Source organism: Diplotaxodon limnothrissa, linkage group LG12 (assembly GCF_057381915.1).
Source record: "Diplotaxodon limnothrissa isolate DT_005_m linkage group LG12, D_limnothrissa_male_GT1.1, whole genome shotgun sequence".
NCBI lineage: Eukaryota > Metazoa > Chordata > Actinopteri > Cichliformes > Cichlidae > Diplotaxodon > Diplotaxodon limnothrissa.
Genome location: NC_140607.1, coordinates 14,685,336 through 14,710,758, shown reverse-complemented (window position 1 = coordinate 14,710,758; position 25,423 = coordinate 14,685,336). Strand labels below are relative to the sequence as shown.

The window sequence follows — 25,423 nt, the reverse complement described above, 5'->3', positions numbered from 1 at the left end:
TAGTGTTAATACTACTAAAATAATGTCCTTCTCACTATCACTACTAAAACTACTAGTAATTATTATTATTATTACTGCTATTGTGTATCAGATACTGATTTACCATAGTAGACATCTGTACCACCACTTGCACAGTATAGTACTACTTAATGTGATAGCCCATTGATAAATACCATACTACTGTACAGGGAGTGCAGAATTATTAGGCAAATGAGTATTTTGTCTACATCATCCTCTTCATGCATGTTGTCTTACTCCAAGCTGTATTGGCTCAAAAGCCTACTACCAATTAAGCATATTAGGTGATGTGCATCTCTGTAATGAGAAGGGGTGTGGTCTAATGACATCAACACCCTATATCAGGTGTGCATAATTATTAGGCAACATCCTTTCCTTTGGCAAAATGGGTCAAAAGAAGGACTTGACAGGCTCAGAAAAGTCAAAAATAGTGAGATATCTTGCAGAGGGATGCAGCAGTCTCAAAATTGCAAAGCTTCTGAAGCGTGATCATCGAACAATCAAGCGTTTCATTCAAAATAGTCAACAGGGTCGCAAGAAGCGTGTGGAAAAACCAAGGCGCAAAATAACTGCCCATGAACTGAGAAAAGTCAAGCGTGCAGCTGCCAAGATGCCACTTGCCACCAGTTTGGCTATATTTCAGAGCTGCAACATCACTGGAGTGCCCAAAAGCACAAGGTGTGCAATACTCAGAGACATGGCCAAGGTAAGAAAGGCTGAAAGACGACCACCACTGAACAAGACACACAAGCTGAAACGTCAAGCCTGGGCCAAGAAATATCTCAAGACTGGTTTTTCTAAGGTTTTATGGACTGATGAAATGAGAGTGAGTCTTGATGGGCCAGATGGATGGGCCCGTGGCTGGATTGGTAAAGGGCAGAGAGCTCCAGTCCGACTCAGACGCCAGCAAGTGGAGGTGGAGTACTGGTTTGGGCTGGTATCATCAAAGATGAGCTTGTGGGGCCTTTTCGGGTTGAGGATGGAGTCAAGCTCAACTCCCAGTCCTACTGCCAGTTCCTGGAAGACACCTTCTTCAAGCAGTGGTACAGGAAGAAGTCTGCATCCTTCAAGAAAAACATGATTTTCATGCAGGACAATGCTCCATCACACGCGTCCAAGTACTCCACAGCGTGGCTGGCAAGAAAGGGTATAAAAGAAGAAAAACTAATGACATGGCCACCTTGTTCACCTGATCTGGACCCCATTGAGAACCTGTGGTCCATCATCAAATGTGAGATTTACAAGGAGGGAAAACAGTACACCTCTCTGAACAGTGTCTGGGAGGCTGTGGTTGCTGCTGCACGCAATGTTGATGGTGAACAGATCCAAACACTGACAGAATCCATGGATGGCAGGCTTTTGAGTGTCCTTGCAAAGAAAGGTGGCTATATTGGTCGCTGATTTGTTTTTGTTTTGTTTTTGAATGTCAGAAATGTATATTTGTGAATGTGGAGATGTTATATTGGTTTCACTGGTAAAAATAAATAATTGAAATGGGTATATATTTGTTTTTTGTTAAGTTGCCTAATAATTATGCACAGTAATAGTCACCTGCACACACAGATATCCCCCTAAAATAGCTAAAACTAAAAACTATTTCCAAAAACATTCAGCTTTGATATTACTAAGTTTTTTGGGTTCATTGAGAACATGGTTGTTGTTCAATAATAACATTATTCCTCAAAAATACAACTTGCCTAATAATTCTGCACTCCCTTTTCATGCTGAATCTCTGCATAAAGTTATCTGTGGAATCACTATACCAGCCAAACTTAGCTGTAGACCAATCTGCAGATGAGACACTTTCCTGTGGCACTGGCTGATGTTTATTTGTTTGGTCACATCAGTTTGGCAGTGGCTAAGTGTTCAGTGACAGCGTGACAAGGAACCGACAGACTTTTAAATAGACCAGGCAGTTTTATTAAATGAAAACTTCTTTGTATCCCTGGCACAAAATAGGGAAAAAGAAATTATTAAAAAATGTGATTCATATCAGTCTTTGCTTTCACTAAAATGTTTCTTTAAACATTATAGATTACATACATTATAGATCCAGGATTGGGACATCTCTAGTCCTGTGTGTTAGCGGGTAGCTCCACAAATAGGGGGCAGGTGAGGGTGGCTGTGGTTCAGGAATTAGAGCAGGTCAACTGCAGGATCGATTCCCTGGCTCCTCCAGTCTGCATGTCAAAGCATCCTTGGGCAAGATACTGAACCCTGACTTGCCCCTTATGCATCCATCAGAGAGCAAGTTTGTGAACAATTTCACAATGGATAAGTCCATGTTTGATTTGGGATTTGTGTCTATACTTCTCATCTAAAAAAATTGAAAACGGAGCTACAATAAAAATTAGAGACTGTTCATATGAGCAAACTTACAATTTCAAGTGAGGATCAAATAATTATTTCCCCCATGTACATTATCTTCTAAGCTGCATGACGAGCTGATGCAAGATAAAGCTTTGAGCCCCACACAGGAGAGTCCACTGTAAAGAGTGGAGTTAAAGTGTGGATGTCCTTTCGGTTCACTCCACTCTAAAGAGTAATTGTTCAGCACCTTCAACAGTGTGAGGTCAAGATCCAAAACGTTTTCTTGGTGTAAATAAACGTCAGATTTATGAAGTGCAAAAAGAAGCATGTACAAGAACTGATCTTCAGGAACTCATCTGTTAGTCTTTGACTGTCATTTTGATCTAAATTAAAATTGCTAAATGAGAAAGATGAGCCTCATTGTGGACAATATAATTACAAGTACAGCTGCACTGTGAACTCTATGATTAGCGGCGTGGGCCACAGTCTGTGAGCTACAATATCCAAAATGTAATATTTCAAAATATAAAAAAATTACAATTCTGTGTAGGTATGACAATGATTAATGAAGAGCTGTCCAGGTTGGATTTTCAGGTACCTCTGAGGTTGTTATCATCCCACATAACATTTCTTTCCATCAACCACCAATATTCTTCTAAAATGACATACATACATTTTAACTGTACAGCCACATATTTGTAAAGCTTTTAGTGCCCTAATACAATTTTTTTAAACACACTGTTGAGTTTTTGATGAAAAGATATGCTGGTTTTCAAAAGATTCCCTCTCTCTCTTTTTTTGCTTATTTCACTACTTTTCCCTGAAGCACTTGACTCATTTGCCGATAAAGGCATTTATTCAACTGTTATGTACATGTTAGTCATAAACATGTGTTTTGGTATGATGTAATGATGCTGTGTGATTCATATTGGATACACAAGTGCTTTGAAAATGTGTGGTAAGTGGGTTGCACTTATACAGCTCTCACATCCAGGTGGCAGCACTGAGAGCAGTTGTCTTTCTCCGGGACACTGACTTGTCAGACAACTCTATCATAGTCCCCTCAAACTCCTAAGTTCCCAATATATGTATATCATTTTGCTGTGGATGGATGTAAAACGGATAGTGAGTGCATGTTTAATGTAGGTTATCTTGACCCAACTATGAGCTGCAAGAATCAGTCAGGATTTAATGTAGAAAGTGTGTGAAAAGAAAAGGAATAAGATGAACTTAACCTAAGTTTCACTGTTGTTTTTTTTCCCGGAAAGTACTTTGGTCAACCATGTTGTTTTTAAAGTGCTCTATAAGGTTGGATTGTTGTCTTTAAAGAGGAGAGTACTGTATGTTCCTGTTTGTGGCCCCATATAACTTCCATCGCCTTTGCACATCTGGCTACAGCATCTGTCACTTTCCACTAGTCGGAGTCTCTGAGGCCACCGAGGCCTCGGTCACACCCAATGACAGACAAATAGGGAGAGGATGACACAGATAAGGTTCTGCATCCATCAGTGAAACAAATTATAGGTTAAGTCTGTGTGATAGTGGAAAGAGACCGTTAGCAATGTAGTGTGATTCCACTGCATCAGTTACATGGTGTACTCACTCTTCTGTCATATCGGGTTCAGAAGATGTGGTCAGTGATTAATAATGCTTTGTCACTGGCATAAGATTCAGGTTGGAAATCCATCGCATTTTAGCTGTGTGTCCAGACAATGTGATCTTTGTGGTCCTCTGTCACAGCAACACCACATGAGGACACCTCAGCTGTCTGAGCAGCTGCTCCCGTTAACGCCATCTGCGAACTGCCTTCGCCCTGGGGCTCCAAACAGGAGTGTGAGAAGTGTCCCTGAAACACGCTCATAAGCATCCTACCTACACGGTGTTCCGCAATCTGGGGATTAATACTTCCTGTGTGACCCAGACCTCGGCCTGAGGTCAGGTTAGCCTGGTTTAGGAATTAATGACGGGGGAAATGGTGCTCCTACTCTAGTCTTGTCCTGACTGAAAATAATCCAGCCACGTTCAGTCAAGTTGTCCTGTGCACAGTCATCCAAAACCTGCTTGTTTTGGCCACATTTTCTATCTTAACGTTTAATCAAACCGGCAATAAAAAAAACCCCCCAAAAACAATAAGCAAAATGGGACACTGAATCAGCACACACTCAGCCTTTTGTAATGTCTCTCTGTACAGTTTTATTTACATGATACTATTCTGTTGTAATGCTGGATAGCAAGATTATATGTAATACATAAATATCAACACAGTTTTGTTTTTTCTTTTTTGTACAAATTTGCATATAACTAAGAATCAGAAAGGAAAAACTCAAACGGATACATACAGTTAACTTTAAATGAAAAAACAAAACAAAAAACACATCCATACGGGGGAGAAACAAGTCACAAACATACATCGGTTTCAATGTGTCAGGCAGCCATGAAAACACACTGTCGCACAGGTATGTGCACGTGCACTCACACAAAAACACACGCACACTTTTTTCCCCTCCCTTTTTTCCCCCTTACAGTGCTCTATAGCAGAGACACAGAGACCAATAGCTGTTAGACAGATGAGAAGTTACATCTAATCTTGGTATCTATTATTTTTCATAAATCTAGCTCTGGCATGCTCCTGTAGTTCTGTAAACATGTGCTGATAAACTGGGTAGCTCTACAGTCAAAAGGGATAAGGAAGAGGTGAGGACAGAACACATGCACACAGCCCAACACACACACACACACACACACACACACTGTGCTCACACGAATGTTTTGTTAGCGCATTTAAAAAAAAGAAATCATGGTTCACATACCCTAACTCCATCAATGCACTGAATACATGTGCTAACATCAGTACAATGGAAGAGAAAAATAAGCTAATAAAACATAACAGATAATTGTCTTTCAGCAAATAAAACATCTGAAACCCTAAGTTGAATGATATTTGTGAAACACTAAACACAGATGAAGAGTGACTCATGCATTTATCCCATTCATTCATGCCCCTACAATATTGACGCCTACATTGACCCTACCAGACCCATGGGGGAAGGGTGCCATCCTTCCCCTCAGGCCACACGTCGGCTCACACACACATACACACAAACACACACACACACAGTCCGGCAACAGTTGGTGGAACTCCTTCAGCGAGTAATTTGTGTGTCCCCGTCTAGCATGATACCTCCAAACAGCCTCAATCAAAACCCATCAAAGTGAAAGCAAGGTGTGCCGATTGGAGGGGTTAGGGGAATTCACCGACGCCGACTGTCACGATGATCAACTGCTCTGATGGGGTCGAAGCTGACGAAAAAAGTAAAAGGGAAGACAACGTAGCTTAACGCGGCAGCCGTGAGGTAGGTAAAGCTAGGAAAAGACATCGCAACAAATCCCCCCCTCCTCGTGCGAGGCAGGAGACGCTGACCGACTCCAGCGCCGACGGAGCACAGAGCGAGAAGTTCAAAGGTTGAGGGACACAACTTGTATGGACTGTTTCTGTGTAGTCTGAATGCTTTTGAGAGACCAGCCAGTGTCTTGACACGTGGCGGCGCGTGTTAAATGGCCGTCTACGGTTTGGCACAATAATGGCGCCTGGTATGGGTGAGAGGAGCACAGCTTATCCTGGACATGTAGCCTGGTCTGCTCTTAGTAAGACAATACATATTCTTAGAAAAAACAAAACAAAACGTCGGACTGAACGGCGGCAAAAAACGAGAAAAACAAAACAAAAAACCACACCACAGAAAACAGGATAAAAACTAATGAGTTAATCAAAAAAAAAAAAAAAAGAGGGAGAAAAGTGATCATTCATGCATCTTCCTCAGACAGGATCTTTTACGTTTTTCTTTTTTTCCTCTCCATGATCTTCTTGAGGTTGTAATTTTGTAAATCAAGTCTGTTCCATTCTCATTTATGCTCATTTCAAAGGTTCGCACTCATACTCCAGTCTTTTGTCAATGGTGTTTCATTGTTGCTGCCACTGCTGCTCTGTCTCATCTATTATATTCTCTGGATCTTGTCAGCCACCACCACGGGGTTCTCTTTGCGGATCTTGGCGGCAGCCTCGGCCTTGTAATCATAGGGACAGTTGTGCTTGTCAGAGTACCGGTGGATGCCGCAGAACAGGTTGCCACAGCGACAGTCGAAACCTGGAGGCGCAAAAATCAAGGGTTAAAAGCTGGAATGGGAGCGTTTCACAAGTGCACTGACAGAAATTCATGCTGAACTGCGACCTGCTCACTCACCTGTGAGGCCCACTCTCTTGCGGCACATGAAGCACCTGTTCTTCTTAGGTTTGGGGGTGTCACTCTTACTTTCCTCACTGCTAGAAGAGGCTACAGGAGTAGGGCTAGAAGCAGCAGGCTGGCTTACAACTACGCAGAAAGAAAGACAACGGGAGGGAAAAAAAAAAAAAAGTCATAAGTCACGGAAGCCTTTAATGTGTCATTATCCCTTTAATTCCCAGAGCAGCAAACAAGGCTGTTTGTCATACTTTTACAAGACAATGAAAGCCAGTGGCCTCTAAAATGTTGCATTGTTGTCCAAGATAATAGTAATTAGTATTTTCCTTATCTCTAAATTGCCCCTCTTGTTCTTGGCAGCAAAGAATACACTATTCTGAGCAAGCCTCTGGCAGGCAACGTTAAATCTGAGTGTCCTGAGAGTGGAGGTATTTTTAAACAGGTTTATTTTTAGACACCCTCTCTTTCTTGGAGGCTGTAAGTGAAAACCAACAGCGGAGCTTAAGGTATGCAGCGAAGCATCAAAAATAAAACTGAGGCTACAGAAAGAACTATGTAGCAGTGTTTGCCTCGAGAAGTGTGTTTTTTAGCTGTCAACTAGGTATGTGTAAAATGCCTGCAATGTTGCCAGCAACCAATAGGAATGAAAGCATGTTTTTACCAGGCTCTAGGGGTTCAGGTTTGTCCTCTCTGGAGATGCTCATCTCGGTCATTTGCTGAGTCACAGGAAGAGATCCTTGAATGGTTCTGCAGGTTTAACCAGCGGGGAGCGAGGTGAGTCAGTCATCACATTGCTCATTCAATTTCAAGAAAAGTAACCAGCAAACATCACGAGAGCTAATGGCAGCGGATACTGACCTAGACATGTCTGGTGAAGGGGCAGGGGAGGCATCAACCTTTGCTAGACTGGCTTCTAGTCTCTGGATGGCAGAAGCCTCTGAGGTAGGACTAGCAGTTGAGCCTGTATGATGACAATGATAATAAATTTAAAAATCCAAATAAATATAATCCAAGTGATGTGGGTTTGCATGCCAACAAGTGAGCTGAATAATAGAAACTGTTTTCAGCAGTTTCAGGCCTATCTAAAAATGTATTCAACGTCACTTCTCTTTTGGGACATATTCTCCCTTGTTCCTTGTTTCAAAGTACTGATAGTGTTTTGCATCGTGAAAAACTTTAATGTTGGATCACAGAAGTGCTTAAAGGAGCACCCCATCACCCTGACCCTGTCTGTTATTATCCACAGTGGAGTAAAAGCTTTAAATATACTGATTAAAGTTCATGTATTTGTTTACATAGAAACTGATGTAATCAGTCTGAGCTGCAGTCACTCTGAAGGAGAAGACAAATCAAATTTGTGTGTGCGGTCTTACCCATTGGGCCGAGGGGGCTCATGCGGTCGCTGCTCTGCTGCCGTGTCAGGTGTTCCTTGTAGCATACGGAGCACATACCATTGGTTCTTGGGTTGCCATAGAAACCGCAACCTGTGGCACAAAGCATGGGCACTGGACTCTGGTTCGTCTCTTGAGCCATTGCTGAAAGAACGAGGGAGACAGAGTGAGAATGCTTCTTAGACCGACGTGCAGTTTGCAACACCAACACCTCGATCTGACACGTGCATGGAAGAAAGAAAAAAAAAAAAAAAGAACTGAAATGTTTTCCTGGACGCATTTCCACCCCTACCGCTCTTCCTGTTAGTCTGGTTCCAGAGAAACTGGTTGCAGTATCAACATAGCTGACTGATAACACGGCTGTCATTTTATGTAAATTCAGCTTTCTGTTTTGACTTGCCCTTTAGCCTGAATACAGTAATGAATGTGTCTCCGCAGGAATCCCACAGAACAAACAACACTCACTGTTCTCTGTTCAACACCTTTGGCAAAGGCTCGTATGTGCTCTGTTCTACAGCTTTGTTCACTGCAGTGTCACCTCTTCCCTCCTGCCGGCTCTTTTGGTGGTTCTGAGAAAAACTGAGAGGTATTCCCATTATCCCCCCCCATCCTCTGCTTTTTGTAGGCTTTAGTGTCAGCTGTTCTTCTTCCTCATACCAAATTCAGGCCCTTACTTCCTCCATCTAATTAAAAACAAAAGCTCTGACTCACTCGCGGTATCATGATCGCAAAAGAACACACGAAACACTTCAGATTAAATAAGATTCTGTTTTTGCTAAATGGCACAAGGCTATAAGCGATAAACAAAGTAGGTCAGCTGTTTCACAAAGTGTTCCCCTCCCTACCCTTGGCTCTTGCCTTACAAGGCATTTCAAAACCTCCCTAGTCATTTCTCACCACGCATACGCCCAGAAAATGAGCGTGCATGTGCGTAACTTGGCAAAACAAGTAGTCCTGTGACGTTTGCTACCCGTCTTTGTGCAACAGCGCAGGAAGTTGTGTAATGGGAGACGGTGACTTTGAGGTGATTGATCAAAAACAGCCACATGAAAGGACAGATACACATGGAAGGCCTGGATTAGATAGGAAAGAAGAGCTGTGCCTGCCAGCCCTGTCCGGGCCATTTTACAACTCAGCCGATCACCTATGATTCTTCTCCCCGCCCCCCACACACAGAAAATAAATAAAAATAAAATATAAAATCCACACACAGCAACGGGCTCATATTTCCTCTGTGGACAACCTTTGCCCTGTTCTGGTGCAACACAGCAGCTGCTTGCATTGGTGTGAAGCTCGTCTATATTCTGGTCACGGACACAAACAGGGCAGGCGAGCTCAATGTTCTGGCAGTTGGTTTAGAACGTCCTGTCAGTCCACCCGAGGTGTCCTAAATAACAAGCACCATTAGCTATCAGACCCCCACCCAAACCTGTCTTCCTACCACTTCCTCGTTTCTCTTCACCTGGATGTTTTCACCAGTATGTCAATAAAGGGTCTCCTTGGAAAAGCCCACAAAGACCTTTTTTTCCCTTTCATTTGTGTCACGTGTCCAACTGCTGACTGCTGAAAAATACCAGACAGGGGGACTCAGCTAAAAGCTAGTAACTAATGCGTAGCTCAAAATGCTTTTCATTTCAACCCCCTTTATATGGATCATCAGTAATTTCCTTTTAAAGCTGACTGACTTATCAGTTTATCGTGTTGACTAGATATAGACTAGACGATTTTAGCTCCACGTTACGTAGAAACACTTCAATAAAAGAAAAGGTATTGATTTAAATCACATCTGACGATGCAAAAACATATTACAAAAGAGGCCCATAGCAGTTAACACATTAACTTTATGACACAAAGGAACAATGGGTCCAGGTGTTTGATAAACAGCAGGCATGGTAACCTAATATTTACCAAGACCTTATAAGCACAGCGATAAGGTAAAAAAGACATGGCCACGCTGAATACTTCAAAAGACTTGCATGTTTTTCGAAACAAAGGGGGATCTTCCAGAGATACATAAAGCATACTGAGGGTCATTACACATTCACCTCAATCAGTCCCTACCTATAACAAAACATGCACTTGTGAATTATTCCAGACAATCCTATGAAACACTACAGATGTGAAATTGTAAAATACCCCAAACAAAAGGAAGTCGGGGGCTTTCCAGCACAGAGCAGATCATCAGTCACGACCAATAAACCCAACTTCCTTTCACAAAGGATCCAAACCCTTCACTATAACCAAATGTGAAAACTGGTCTGACTAGAAACTATGCCATTTGATTTCTGCGGACAACAAAAACTACTGCGGAAACAAAAAACGTACGTGTGATAATCTCCAGCAAACAAAAGGGGGAAACTGTGCTTCTTTATCAGGCGCAAGCCAAGCTCATATTTCAGGCCCTGCTGGGCTTAAAAAGTCCTGAGTCACACTGAAGGGCAGGGGAGAGAAGAAAAAAAACAAAACATTTGGGCTTGTCACATGCTGTAAAATTTGCTCTTTAAAAATGGACAGTGTTGAAAACAAACCACGAGAAGCCTACGGGAAGATAACGGCACTAATGTTTTCTGAAAACCCACTGTCTAGACAGTGAGGTATCGGCTCCCTTTGTTTCTTCTTTCTTCCTTTGTCTGCAATCTCCCTGCTTCCTGTTTAGACATCGTTTTGTAGTTCGCTTTAATCACTTTATTTGTACTGAAATGCGGTGTTCTGCGTGATTTAAGCGAAGCTATGCGGACAACCACGGTTATATAATCACACTAAGGCACTTAGAAAGAGACTTGGTGATGCCACATAGTTCTACACATCGAGCAAAGCTCGTCTGAGCCAAAGCTGAAACTACTTCCTCCATCGGCCGAAGCCGTGCGAGAACTTATATTCAAGAAAATGTTCTGTAGCAATTTCGAAAGCAACTCTCTCGCCCTGCTTGCCTATTCAGCTTATGAATTTTCTATTTCTAGACAGGAATTAGCTGGCTTTGGTGCCCCATCCCCCAGCTCTCGGGACAAACAGAAAAATAGGCACAGCAACCAACTAGCTCGCTCCCTCCCTTGTTATTTTCACCTCCTTGAAAGAGACGGAATCACGTTCGAGGGCTTTTGACATTTCTACTCAGGAGGAGGAGATGGTGGTGATGGCAACTTTAACAAGCTAAAGAAATGGGGGGTGGAAAAAGCTTGTTTATCACACTCAGCCATCACGCAACGCACCGCCTGACCTTTCAATCCACCGTTAAAGGTCGCCATCACCGACCGCCACCTCTGCAAACACCCATCGTTTGGCTGATTACCTCGATAAGCCGAGCTCACTTCCAAAATCATCCATATTCAGAAAAAAATCCCAAAAAACAATAATCCAAGATCATCACCTGCTAAAAATCGATGAAGTTTCTCGCGAGACGACGGGGAAAAGTGGCCGTTAGTGTGGGCAGCTGGAAAATGTCGATTGATTTCAGGTCCCGGTGAGGTCCTTTTCTCTTTCTTGCTTCGGTTATGTGCCGTCGTCCTCGGTGCCAGACAGGTTTAGAGGGGTTTTAAGTCTCCCTTCCTCGGCCTCCTACCTTCCTTCCTCTCTCTCTTCCTCTCCCGTTCCTTCTGTATGGATGTTTGTTTCCCTCTTTAGTCAGAGGAGTGGCGGTGATGTCACGGGTAAAACAACGTGTCCCCATTGGCTACCCGCGGAGCCCTCGAGCTCTGTGTACAGCTCTGCCAGAAAGGGAGGGCGCTGAAACTCAGTCTGCGCTTGCGCCACTTCGTGATTGCGTTATTACACATCTATTCGTCATCCTCCTACAAGGACGACCATATTGAGTAATCCACCTAAATGATAGGATGAATGAATAATGGTGCTGACAATGAGTGAATTAAAACAAGAAGAATGCAGGTCCGTGATCCGTGATGCCTCTTTGTAGAAGATTCTACACACTTATCTGTGAGATGGCACTATTAATGTGACAGCCTCGCCCCTCCTGCTACTCACATGGCCTATGATTATTTCTGTCAGAAGAACAAAGCAAGTACAGGTTGTAAACATGTTTTCCAGGAGACAAGCCAAGCGGACTCATTTCACAACATTTGGCTACAAACTGCTAATGTCCCAGTTACTGATACTAAATAGTGACCTTGACATTATCAATACTGTTAGGCCCAGTGAGGGCCCAGTCAGTCGTTAGGCCCTGATTTTAACCCTATTTCAAATCAAAACTGCTAACATCAAACAGCTCTTACAAATTGTGGATGAAGTTAAAAATGTTCAGACATTGTAACTATTTTGTCGAGTCAAAGTAGTCTTCACAAAGATAGCTGTATAAGAGAAAAACACCCGAGCACCTGTGTTGATGTTGGGGAAGTTTTCAAGAAAAACACGTGAGCAGCACCATAAGATTGGAATTTTTTTAAAGGTGTACATCTGTTAGAATAATGCCTTGAGGAAATAATAAAGGCTGGCGCTAGTTACTGGACTGTGACCACTGAAAGAGCTTAGTGGGATTTCTGGGAATTTATAAAAGAAACTGAAAAGAGATTTTAGTCACAAAACATTACTCAAAGTGAGCTTTTAGAACAGCAAAATATCTTATTCTGCACAAATACAAGTAGTAGTCCAAATTGTGCCATTATGGGTAAGGCTATATTACCAAAGTAGCTGTGTTAAATATTCCAGTTAAATTAATTTACTAAAAGTAGAAAACATCTTATAAATTATTTTTGGTGGCTTGTCAAATGTCAAATTGGCAGCAAAGGCACTTTGGCCCTCAGTATTTCTAAAATAAAGTCTTTCCTTGTGGTAAAAAATGTTTATAGTGAAACAAAATAGTTGACACAAAGTTTGAGGGGTCGCTTTAATTGACTTAACCCATTGTTTTTACATCAACAGCCACCAGAGCATTACATCCACTGGATTTGTTTTTATGATACAAAATACACCTGTACTCTCCACTCACTTGCAAATGCGTCATACTACATAATTAAGTACATACATAGGGTACTGTGCCTTAAGGTCTAACAAGTCTCTACATATCCCCTCCCACCTTGTCAGCATAACATCACACAAATCCCCAGGCACTACAGGTCAGAGCTGAAAAAAACAAAAAAGTGTTGAAGTCGGGTGGTGTGAGCTTGTGTTTGGGGCGGGGGGATGTTGTCATCTCTCTGTGTGTCGATTCGTGGAAATCTAGAAGCTTACAGAAGTCTGGAAATCACTGAGATTTCTCAGTGTGTTTGATCCGGTTCAAACTAGCTTTATATGGAAACTGAAAAATGGTGGTAGCTAAGTGAAAGCAAAAGTGACTGCTGATCTTCAGCTGACTTTTTCAAGGGGAAGTCCTTCTCTTTCCTTCTTATACACACACACACACACACACACATGCGGAAACATTGCTGCTAAAACTGGTTTCATCATACACAGATGAACAGAGGACAGCTTGTGGTCTGACCTACTTGTCTTTTATTAGCTTCTTGTGCTGTGTCCATTTGGACAGGTTTACTTGATTGCATATTTACTCGTTATTTTTATGGTATATTTTAAGAGTAAAGTATTTTAAAAGAAGAAAGGTAAAAATCATGAAACGACTGAAATGCTTTGTGTTTGACTGGGTGATTTGGAGAGTTAATAAAGCAACTGATCTCCAATAAGCAACATAACTAAAGGAACATAGTGCATGCATGCCAACAAACCCTAAGGAAGACTCCTTACATTATCATAAAACAGCGTGTTTTTTGTACAAGTTAATATCACGTGGCATCACAGTTTTATTATCTTTTGAGATTTTCAGAAAGACAAGCTTTGATGACCATGACTTCTTTTATATAGCCTTTATAACCCGGTCTTTCTTCTCTAATCAAACCTCAGTAAAAAGATTCCAGTTATAGTTTAACTCACAGCTCACATATTACAACACAGGCTCAAAACAGTGCTTGTGGCAACCCACCACGCTGCAGTTTCATGCTAATGGTCTTCTGTGTGTACATACATGCGTGTAGCACTATCCCTCTGTTGACATTAGCCCGAAAGCTTTTCATATGTGAATGAAGAAGGGTGGATGGAAGACTGGGATTACACTGAGGTCTTTGTGCGCATGTGTTGTGTTAATACACAGCCCTGCAGGGAGCAGACGAGAAGGAGCATGTGTTGAAACGTATATCTGTTCAGTATGTGAAGGTTCACGGTTTTCAGTGAGAGGAGGGGGCAGCCGAGGAGAGAGTGGGAGGTGTTGAGTATCGTTACCCATCCCCCTCGCTGTCATAGCTAGGCTTTTGTATCTGTTTGTTGAAGCAGTATGTCCCTTTTTTATACATTAACATGTCATACACGTGAGGGGCTGAGTAACAATGCTGCCGTGGCAACAGATGCCTACAATTTCTTTTGTTTTCTTTTGTTGTGTGTTTTCTTGTGCGTGTGTGTGTTTGTGTAAGGGTGTGAGGATTACTTATGTGAATCTGGAGCAGTCTGTCTGTAGTTACTAGGCAGATATTGGTCGACCCAACACAAAAACACACACACACATGCATGTGCAAACACACACAGAGGCACAGCTTGCCTGTGTCTGGCGTCGGTGTGGTGAGACACTGTCGATAAAGGGGCTAGTGGTGGAGATGGCAGCTTATCCATTTACATAAGCTGTGTGTGGGGCTTGATAAGCTCTGACTAAAACCATCGGTTCTAAACTTGATCTCCCTACCCTGCTCTGTCTACGCTCGGCTTCATGCGCAGCCCCCATAAAGAAGGGGGTGGTACTGTTTGTGTGTAGATGTTTGTGTGGTCTACAGTAAAAAAAAGAGAAGCATTTTTCATGAACAGACTGTGTCTATCTGATGTGGTGGGAGATCAGGGAGAGATTTGCTGAAAATGTTCAGGAAACATTCAGTGAAGCACTTTGGAATTAGAGAATGCTTCCAAGAGATAGGCAGACAGAAAATTAAAGAGACTCAAACCATTAAAGGGGAAGAATGAGCAGCACAACAGGCTCAAATTAAGGACCACTGAGTCTGTTGCTTGTTCTGGTACTGCACACCTCCCCTGAACCTCTCGTGAATGTGCTTCTTGTTATTTGTGAGCAGGGAGGAGTTCCCCAAAAGTTTCCCACCACAGTCTCTATCTAAAGTCCCTCCTCCTCCTTCTTTCCTCTTCACACACAGGCCTCACTGTACACGGGTATCTGGGTAATTGTTGGATTAATATGGAGTGTGTGTATAGACTTGTGCACACATGGTTCATGTAAAAGGCCAATGAAGAGGTGATGCATATGCATTTAAAAAAAAAATCAGTTTCCATTTACAGGCTCTGTGTGGGTTTGCCCTTCACAGCTGATATAAGACACTCTATGTATGACCTGACCACATGTCTGCATGTGGTGATCAAATGTGAACCCCTGCATGTGTGTGTGTGTGTGTGTTGGTGTGCAGCAGATGTCCTGTGGCCCAGACTGGCTGGTCTTTGTTGCTGCTCCCTCGTGCAGACGGGCCTAGCCACGTGCTCCTCTGACTGCAAGGGCAAGCCACGCCTCCACCACTGTAATCTGTCAATTGCAGCAGCCAAGTCCCACCCATAAAAACACCCACAGTCTGCCAAGGCCTGCTTGCCTGCTCGATGACGCTGCTTTACTCACGCATACTTACCATGCTCTCTGTTTGTCTCTCGCTCACACCTACACACATCTGTTGCTGGCCCGTGAACATGGTGTGCAAATTTGAGCAGCTCACTTTCTCTTCATCCATGTAAACCGTTTATTTTCCCCTTTCCCCCTCTGCCTGCTTTTGATATATTGCAGTGTGAAGGTATTTTTTTAAGCATTTATTTCCGTGTTGGAGAAATAGTCAAATCCCCTCCTCAGAAACACCCAGAAACAGGAAGAAGGAATTTCTTGAGGGAAAAAAACACAAGACAGGGAAACATCTAGATGGGCAAGTAGTAAAGACTTGCTATTAATCCTGGCAAAATGCCAACAGCAACACTTAAAGACGCCTGTTTTTCTACAGTCTGTACTATTGATAAATGGGTCTAATCTTTGCTCAGGTGCAGTCACTCATCCCAGATAGTCTTTGGGGTAAATAATCTATTGAAAGTGCACATCAAACATTGTGCCTTAGACATCCTTATATGCCAGGTCTCTGTTTACAATGATTACGTCATTTTTAGTCCCCCCTGGCAAATGTCTATAGTCTGAGTCACACCTGGATTAGCTTGCACTGTCCTCTCAGCTCTCTTCTTTCTCCCTGACAAAAACAGCCAAGTTTTACCCTTAGGGCCAAAACCTCCTGCTGCTTTACATTTAGTGTCAACAGTCGTGCAACTCAGGCAAAATAAATGCTATACAAAGTTCACTGGTAGATTGTTGTTATCAGGGAAACACAGGCAGGCTTTCTGCAGAAAGTGTTTACGAATTTGTGTTTATTACCCAGTACAGCTGGAAAAGAACTGGTTTTGGTGATGCTTCTCTAAAGTAGACCCCCCCCCCCCCACACACACACACACACACACACACACACGCACAAACACAAAAACTCCACATATTTATTTTGGCATAGTACAGTACAGTGCCTGTAACCCTCACTAGACATCCTTCCTCTAAGTCTATGCTGCTTTTCTCTGGCCTGCATTAGGGGACAGGGGGCTTGGCTACAGACATATTCTGTTACAGAAATGCTATTTGACTCATACAGTACATGCAGGCAGTTTGCAGGTCTCAGTAGTCTTTTATCAAATGATGAATCACTGTCTAACGCCTGCACACTGATATCTACATTGGCTGTTTAACTAAAGAGCAACAGAAATGCACAGATAAACTCTGCGTTGCATGCACTTCAACATGCTCCTATCATTTCATGCTCACTCGCTCAGTCTCTTAGACATGTATGAGTTTATGTATATTTCTGTATAATTTCTATTATTATTATTATTCCCAGTAAATACGCCTCTTTTGGGTTTTGTTTTGTATACTTTTACAAATATTTTTTATATATATAATATTTTCCAGCAACCAATCAAGGCAATATTTTTTTTATTCTTAAATGTCATCTATACTATATTTTAGACAGTGTGAAGCTAAAAAAAGATGAAAGGTGGGCTTGTTTGTACAGGCTTCTGAACCGTTAAGGCTTGTTGCTCCCACATGCTAAGAAAGCATGGTGGTGCAGCGGTAAACAATGCCAACTCATAGCAAGAAAGGCGTGGGTTGTCTGAGGAATTTGCAGTAGTGCTGAGGACGAAAAGTGTGCTTTCACCTTTCCCCCAAACAAAGTGGGCATGTTTTTCTGTTTTTCCGAGTCTTTTTTCTTTTTCATCGACCTGAAACATTTCATCTTTTATTTTTAACAAAATCTTAACTGCATTTGGCCATTTGGCAAAATTGTCTTTTAAGCAGCTTCTCAAGTTTTGCTGGATGAGTAAAATCTAAGAGAAAATGACCGGTCATCAGCTCACTTGTGTCTTACAAATTCCAAGTTTTTAATAAGTTTCATTTTGGTCTCTATTGGTTGCATTCAGTAGCAACTGCTGCTCTCAGAGTCCTTTAAATTGTTTAAATTTTGTTTCACAATCATTTTTGTACTGGAATAAATGTGAATGTGTTGCTTTTGAATATGCTTTAAATCTACAAGTAATGAGTAACAAGCAGTTTCATAGCAAGGTAACTTTATTCCCTGATTATTCCATAGCAAACTTTGCAGTCAGTGATTCCCAGTGAGTGTTGAACTTGCATTTGGGAGCAAGTTCAATTCTTGGAATGCTCATATGAGGCTCAAAGAGATGTTGACGCAAATGATGGAATCTGTATTTAGACTGAGTAATCCAAACGAATATACAGCAAAATTTTAGGACACAAGTAAGATCAGTTAGACCAAAAGTCCTGGAAGAAAAAGGAAGACAACTAAAGTGAATGATTGCCAAATTCGTTCTTTAAGAAAACCACTTTACAATATCCAACAAGTTGAGGACAGTCTCATTGAACTATTATTGTCAAAGTCTACAATGAAGAGAGACCTTCATTAATTGAAATACAAGTTTATAGAATATTTGGTTTACAACAAGGTCCAAACCAATGGTTGAATTCAAGTACAGAAAGACCAGATTAGACTTTGCCAGAACAAATCTAAACGAAGCTGCACTGGTTCTTCTTTGGACAGAAGAAAGATTAACCACATTATCAAACATGTTTTAGGAAGCGTTACAGCATTGGTATGTGCGGCTGCCAGTAGAACAGGATCTCAGGTATTTACTATTTTTATGTGACTGCTAATAGAAATAGAAAGATACAATTCTGAAGTGTACAGGGTTATACTCTCTGCTCAGATTTAGCTAAATGCTCCAAAAACTGATTAGCTAACACTTCACTGGGCAAATCAATAATGAGCCAAAGCAAACTCCAAAAGCAACCGATGAGTTTCTCAAGGTAAAGAAATTGGATATTATTCAATGGTCAACACAGTCACCTGACTGCAACCCAACAGAGCATGCTTTGCAATTACTGAAGACAAAAATTAAAGGTGGGCGGTAGAGACCCACAAGCGAGCAGCAACTGATGGTTGCTGTAGTAAAGACCTAGCAGAACATATTTGGTGAAGTGCGCAGATTCTAGACTTCAGGCAGTCATTGACCGAGTATTAAAAGCAATCCTCATATCTGAAAATTGAATCCACTGTGGTTACAAAATTGGAAAAATTGTGCCATTCTCCAAGTACTTACAACCTAATATGTATACCTGTATGTTGGCTGTGAGGTTCAGGCAGGGAAGTATCTCTAGAACAGCTTTTGTATCTGTCAGACAGGACTTTCTTGCTTACCGTATCACACCTTCGTAACTGAATCTCTGTCTTGTGATCTGTCATGTGCCTCTGGCTGTATGCATTGTGCTTCCTTTTGTGCAAAAAATAGATATTCCTAACAGGTATCTCCTACCTTTGTTATGCAGAAAATATTTAATTGCACACCTCAGACACGCCTCTGATGATCTGTATTAACTCTATATAAGATGATACATACTTTTCTTACACCTAAAAATTTTCAAGACATTGTTTTAAACGTGACGTAAACTACTATCTCTTTATCTTCTTTCATTAAACTTATCCTGCTTAATGTAGGTATCTCAACACACCAGGCTTTGAAGTTCAACAATCTTGTGAATTGCTTATTCCCTTATGTTTCTGCCAATTCAATTCAATTCAATTCAATTCAATTCAATTCAATTTTATTTATATAGCGCCAAATCACAACATAAGTCGCCTCAAGGCGCTTCATAGATACAGAGAAAAAAAACCAACAATCATATGACCCCCTATGAGCAAGCACTTTGGCAACAGTGGGAAGGAAAAACTCCCTTTTAACAGGAAGAAACCTCCGGCAGAACCAGGCTCAGGGAGGGGCGGCCATCTGCTGCGACCGGTTGGGGTGAGAGAAGGAAGACAGGATAAAAGACATGCTGTGGAAGAGAGACAGAGATTAATAACAGATATGATTCAATGCAGAGAGGTCTATTAACACATAGTGAGTGAGAAAGGTGACTGGAAAGGAAAAACTCAATGCATCATGGGAATCCCCCGGCAGCCTACGTCTATTGCAGCATAACTAAGGGAGGATTCACGGTCACCTGGTCCAGCCCTAACTATATGCTTTAGCAAAAAGGAAAGTTTTAAGCCTAATCTTAAAAGTAGAGATAGTGTCTGTCTCCTGAATCCAAACTGGAAGCTGGTTCCACAGAAGAGGGGCCTGAAAACTGAAGGCTCTCCCTCCCATTCTACTTTTAAATACTCTAGGAACAACAAGTAGGCCTGCAGAGCGAAGTGCTCTTTTTTTTTTTTTTTGCCTGTCCCGTTTGGCTCTTTTGCCATCAGAATTGTTGTCTAAAGGCAAACAAAGATGCCCAACGGATTTACTTTACCAAATTGACCATCCCAGCCTTGCCGTAATGGTCCATTTGATTCACCTTTTATTGTTTATTTTATTTTCACTTACTGAATACGGGACAGACTTGACTGGGGGAAAGAAGGGGAGAAAGAAAGAGGGAAAGAGAAACAGCTGAGAAGAGGGACGGGGGAGAAGGGCAAAAAACAAAAACCAACATGTGTGGGTGGTTGTGGTGGAGCGGGAAGAGGGAGGCAGCTGGAGATGGGGAGGGAAGGAAGGGAGGGGCAAGTGACCCCTCCCTGGGGCCAGCTCCCCCGCTGACCCCAGTAGGCACCCCCATACTCCGCGACCCGCCAGGGAAAGGGGGCCCAGGCCCATCCAGACCGGGGCCCAGTGCAGCAGCGCCTCCCGGCCCCACAGAGCCCGGGACAGTCCACCCAACCGCACCACAGAGAAAACTGCACCCACCCCACCATCCACTCATCTTCCAGACTACATAAGACAATAAACACCCAGGCTGAGATCTTCCTCCACCTCTCCTGTATCTCCCCCTCCTGCAGAGGGAGCTCCTGAGGAGAGGAAAGCTCCTGCAAGATGTGACAATCTCCCCCACCAGTTGAAGAGCCCCCCAGGTGGCTCGATGCACCGGCGGCACCCTGCTCCAGGGCTGGGCCCCCATGCACCCACCCGCCCACAACCCCGGCAACACACCAACCAGGACCCAAGCCCCCGAGGCCCGGTCCGGGTCCCAGCCCAGAGACGGAGCGCCCCCAGAACCTCACGCCCATCCCGGACCCACCCAGGGGCAGCCAGGCTACCAGGTCAGTAACCCACGTCCGTCAGCACAGACCCTCCCCTAGCCCCGCTGCACGCAGCTGCGAGGAAACAGTCACCTGAGAGCCAACAGAGCCCCTAACCGGACATGACCGCTACCCCGGGTTGAGCCCCCCAAGGAAGATGCCTCCGGGGAACCCCCCGACGCCCTAAGCCTGTCCCTACCCCCACACCAATCACAACAGTGAAGGCGGGACCAAACTATGACCCCCCCACCCCCACTAGGTGATGGAGCTGATCAAAGGAGCCCAGAGCAATTGATCTGATGTGGTGGCAGAGGCTGTATCAAGACTAATGTAATCTAATAGATAATTTCTATATTGGTTAGAATTAAGATTATTTTTATTTTTCCAGTTCATGAGGACTGTTTTCTTGGCTATGCATAGGGCAGTGAAAACCATATGGGCGATATTCTTTTCTGAAGTGACATTATCTAAGCTGCCCAACAAACACACTAAGGGGGAAGTTGGAATGTTACATTTCAGACACTTCGATAAGTCTTCACATATCTCGCGCCAAAACTTCTGAACTGGTGGACAGAACCAAAGAGCGTGGATATAATTGTCCGGTGAATTGGTTTGGCAGTGTGAGCAGTTGTTGGTAGACGTAAAGCCCATCTTGAACATCCGATGACCTGTATAGTGCACTCTATGTAATATTTTGTATTGAATTAATTGAAGACTGGGATTTCTAATTAGATGAAAGGGTTTTAAGCAAATCTGAGACCAGAAGTTTAGGTCTAAGTTAACTGATAAATCCGCTTCCCATTTTGCAATAGGAAGTGATATTGATTCATCTGTTTTAGAAAGCATTCTGTATATTTTGGATAGTAATTTGGGGGTTTTAAGAGTAAGAAATTGAACCACACTTGGTGGTGTTTGTAGTTCAACTTGACCCGGTTTAAATTTCTTTTTTACTATGGATTTAATTTGTTGATATTCTAAAAATCTTTTCTTGTTGATCCCATATTGTGTAACTAGTCCATCAAATGAAATAAATTCTGTTCCTTCAAGTATATGTTCTAAATATTTGATTCCTTTACCACTCCAATCTGAAAAGTTTATCATATTATTGTTTTGTAATATGTCAGGGTTGTTCCAGATAGGTGTACGTTTGCATGGGATTAATGAAGACGCCGTCAATTTTAGAAACTCCCACCATGCTGTCAGAGAAGAGCTGATGTTGATGCTTTTAAAGCATTCATGTCGTTGGATGTTTGAACTGATAAATGGTAGGTCTGAGCGAAGTGCTCTAATAGGGTGATATGGTACTACAAGGTCATTGAGATAAGATGGGGCCTGATTATTTAAGACCTTGTATGTGAGGAGCAGGATTTTGAATTCAATTCTGGATTTAACAGGAAGCCAATGAAGGGAAGCCAAAACAGGAGAAATCTGCTCTCTCTTTCTAGTCCCTGTCAGTACTCTTGCTGCAGCATTTTGGATTAGCTGAAGGCTTTTCAGTGAGTTTTTGGACATCCTGATAATAATGAATTACATTAGTCCAGCCTGGAAGTAATAAATGCATGAACTAGTTTTTCAGCGTCACTCTGAGACATGATATTTCTAATTTTAGAGATGTTGCACAAATGGAAGAACGCAGTCTTACATATTTGTTTAATATGTGCATTGAAGGACATATCCTGGTCAAAAATGACTCCAAGGTTCCTCACAGTGTTACTGGAGGCCAAGGTAATGCCATCCAGAGTAAGAATCTGGTTAGATACCATATTTCTAGGCTTTTCAGGGCCGAGTACAATAACCTCAGTTTTATCTGAATTAAGAAGCAGAAAGTTAGCGGCCATCCAGGTCTTTATGTCTTTAAGATTGCCAGGAAAGGGATATTGCTATATTCACACTCAGGTGAGATAACTTTGTTTTTATTGTATTGTTTAACCTATTCTTATACAGGCAATTCCATTGAGACTCAATGTCTCATTTACAATAGAGGCCTGTTTTAGACAAGTTTTACTCCAAATTTGCAATACCCTGTCCTCTGCCTTGGCAATGCTTTGTCCAAATTCTGCTGCCAAGCTTTTGGCCACATCATCCAAGAGGTCTCATGTAACACAGGTTTAGACTGTCGGTTCATTTGTTTGGAGCCTTGTGTGGCAAAAACCTCTGGCTACAAAGCAGCAGAATACAAATTTTGCTTTTTTTTTTTTTTAAAAAAAAAACGTCACTCTCTGCTCTAGTAGCCTTGTCAACCTTCCTCATCTTGCCACTTCACTGACACTCTCATAGCTGCATCTCACTTTAGCTTTAGAAAGCCGATACCCTTCCCATTTTTTTCTTGTACACATGCACACAAACATGGTGTCATGTCTCTGAAACTCTGGGCTTTCCTGCACAAGGTTACAGACAGTCATGCAGAAAACAAGTCACGTGACTATAAAACATAACTTTAAGAAGGTTGATGTGTCATCCTGTCTCTTCCTGTTGTTTGGAATCCACTTTGGACTCAGTGTAGAGCAACACCACCCTCTACAGGTTCTTTAACCTTGATTTCATCTCTCCGTATCTAAGAGTTACATTTTTATGAGCTATAAGTTCATCCAATTCTTTTAATCGTCTGAGTCTAATATCCATCATTTATTCTGTTGTTATTATATATTAATGTGATTTCTTTAACTGAAAAAAAAATCTTTCTACATCTGATTTAATGATCACATGGTTTGTTGTGTATGAGCCACTTTCTAAAATGTAAATATTTTCACCTTCTCTCTAAATCCAAAGAAGAAACTAAGGTCTAACTAACCAACCAACAAAAAAAAGGATATTTAAGCTCAAATGTAAGTTTTAAAAACATTCATACTTTTGTGTAGCCACAGAGCAGACTCAAAACAGACTTAATGGCTCTGAATTAGGCTCAAAACCAGACATACTGGAGTCAGACAAGACCACTTTTACAGTATGTTCTTCAACAGTTTGCATCAAAACACAATTAAATCCAAATTTATTTATTTCAAACACATACTACGTGGCACATATTACTATTTATTCAGAAATGACGGGGATATATGTTGAAGAAAGTGTGTGGGAAAACAGTTTCATTGAACTGCTGGGTATGTAAATAAAGAAAATCGGAACCCTTTACCCTCCTTGAATCAAGGGTCCAGTTTACTTCTCGGGTGGGCAAGGATCCGGAGCTGGTGCATGAGGTTGAGAAATAGTGGCTAAATATAACTGTCCTCACCTCAGTGTAAAGCTTGGGCTCTGGAACCAGTTTCCTGTAGAGGGGCTGAATTCTGTTCCACTCTGGAGTTGGTTTAGGTAGTGGCGGTAATCCCACAACCAGACTGCGGACATCGGAGGTGAAGGGAGCTGTCAGGCTTATTGGGCTTATTGAACCCCAGGGGCAGCTGACAGGTACTGGCACCACCAGTGGAGTGCACCTTTAGTCGTAGCTGGGGTGAAAATTCAGGTGCATGAGGAATTCAGTAAGACAAAGGAACAAGACTTGCAAGACAAGACTCACGTCTCTGCAACATTGCCTGATGAACTGAGGTGGTGATTCTGGATTGGGAGAATGGGGTGATTGTTGCCCTGGGGGACCAGAGTGGGACCCCCAAATATAGGGGGCTCACACTCATCATTTTTTCCAAGGAAGTCGATACCAAGGTACCCAAGGTACTGCAGGGGAGACTCAGGAGGAGCAATTCGGTTTGCGCCCTGGATGAGGAACACTGGACCAGGTCTTTATCGTCTTGAGGATATTTAAAGGTGCTTTGAAGTTTGCCCATCCAGTCTACAGTGACAGAAATTGAAATCACCAATTGAGTATGTCTGGGTATTGTCCATGAGTGAGGGGAGAGTGGAGCGTGAAAAGAGAGACATGCACTTCAAAGTGCTGCTAAAAGTGGTTGAAATTAGTTTCCTTCAATAGGTGGCTTGGTTCTTCTTTAGAGATAGAATTAGGAGCTCAGTTATCTGACAGGGACTTGGAGTAGAGAGTAGGTGGTTCAGGCATCTGGCTAGGATACCTCCTGGGCAAGGTTTTTTGTCGTACTGGGAAGATGTCCTGGGGCAGCCCTCGGACTCACTTGAGAAATTTTATCTCTCAGCTGGCTTGAGAATGACTCATCGTCCTCCCAGATGAGGTGAAAAAGGTGGCTGGGGTGAGGCAAGTCTGGGCTTCTCTGCTGAAGCTGCCTCCACGACATAAACACAGGTAAGTGGTAGAAAATGGATGGATGGATTGAATGCTTTCAGGACACTGATAGATATTGGTATTGGTAGTATTTTTAGGTATTTCAGGTATTGTAAGGTGAATGCAACTTTTTAAACGTCACTTTTCCATTTCTCACTGAACCCCAGCAACTCAATCACAATGAAATTACACAAAGCCATATGTCAAACAGTACTGACCTTCACTTTGGCTGGCTGCTCAATTAACCCCCTCTGCTTTGGTCTTTCCACCTGCATAGTTACAAGTACACACTCGCTCATAAACATTCACACACAGCCACATAAAGAAAGTCATAACTGTTTTGAATAATTGATTGCTAGTGAAATTGTGTGGCTCTAGGGTTTCCAGGCTATCAATGTCCCTGTTTCGGGTCAGTGGGTGGCGAGGAAAAAGTAAACTTCTCATGCGAATTACTCATCATGTACCAGCCCTAAACACTCACCCCCACCCCCACACACATTTGGATAAGTTGCATCCTCACCTGAGATGCAGAAGATGTAAAAGGAGGGAGACCAGCGTAAGACCACTGAAACACTGTAGCTTTACTCTTTTTCTAGCTTACATGACCTCTGGATGGTGGAGAAATTCTTCCAGGACCATGAGAGGAAG

General features: G+C 42.4%; 1 protein-coding gene across 2 annotated transcripts; it reads right to left on the bottom strand.

Annotated features, from left to right (window-relative positions):
• Nucleotides 1-4,501: 4,501 nt before the first annotated feature.
• Nucleotides 4,502-11,583, bottom strand: zfand5a (zinc finger, AN1-type domain 5a). 2 transcript variants are annotated; one of them, XM_085367170.1, is made up of 6 exons: nucleotides 11,247-11,583; nucleotides 7,940-8,101; nucleotides 7,425-7,527; nucleotides 7,228-7,313; nucleotides 6,570-6,698; nucleotides 4,502-6,473 (listed from the first exon to the last, which is right to left on the bottom strand). In XM_085367170.1, the coding sequence occupies exons 1-6, from the start codon at nucleotides 11,275-11,277 to the stop codon at nucleotides 6,325-6,327; spliced, it is 660 nt and encodes a 219-aa protein (XP_085223296.1). In that variant the 5' UTR covers nucleotides 11,278-11,583; the 3' UTR covers nucleotides 4,502-6,324. The 2 variants fall into 2 exon arrangements, with proteins under 2 accessions (XP_085223296.1, XP_085223297.1); XM_085367171.1 differs by having other exon boundaries at nucleotides 11,325-11,578.
• Nucleotides 11,584-25,423: the final 13,840 nt, after the last annotated feature.

What these genes read in the sequence shown, in the direction of transcription:
- zfand5a (XM_085367170.1), bottom strand. Translation starts at nt 11,277, where the DNA reads ATGATTTTGGAAGTGAGCTCGGCTTATCGAG. An exon ending in AGTGAGCTCGGCTTATCGAG is followed by an intron (nt 8,102 to 11,246) that starts GTAATCAGCCAA and finishes TCGTTCTTTCAG; the next exon opens with CAATGGCTCAAGAGACGAAC. An exon ending in ACCTGAACCCCTAGAGCCTG is followed by an intron (nt 6,699 to 7,227) that starts GTAAAAACATGC and finishes CTTTCTGCGTAG; the next exon opens with TTGTAAGCCAGCCTGCTGCT.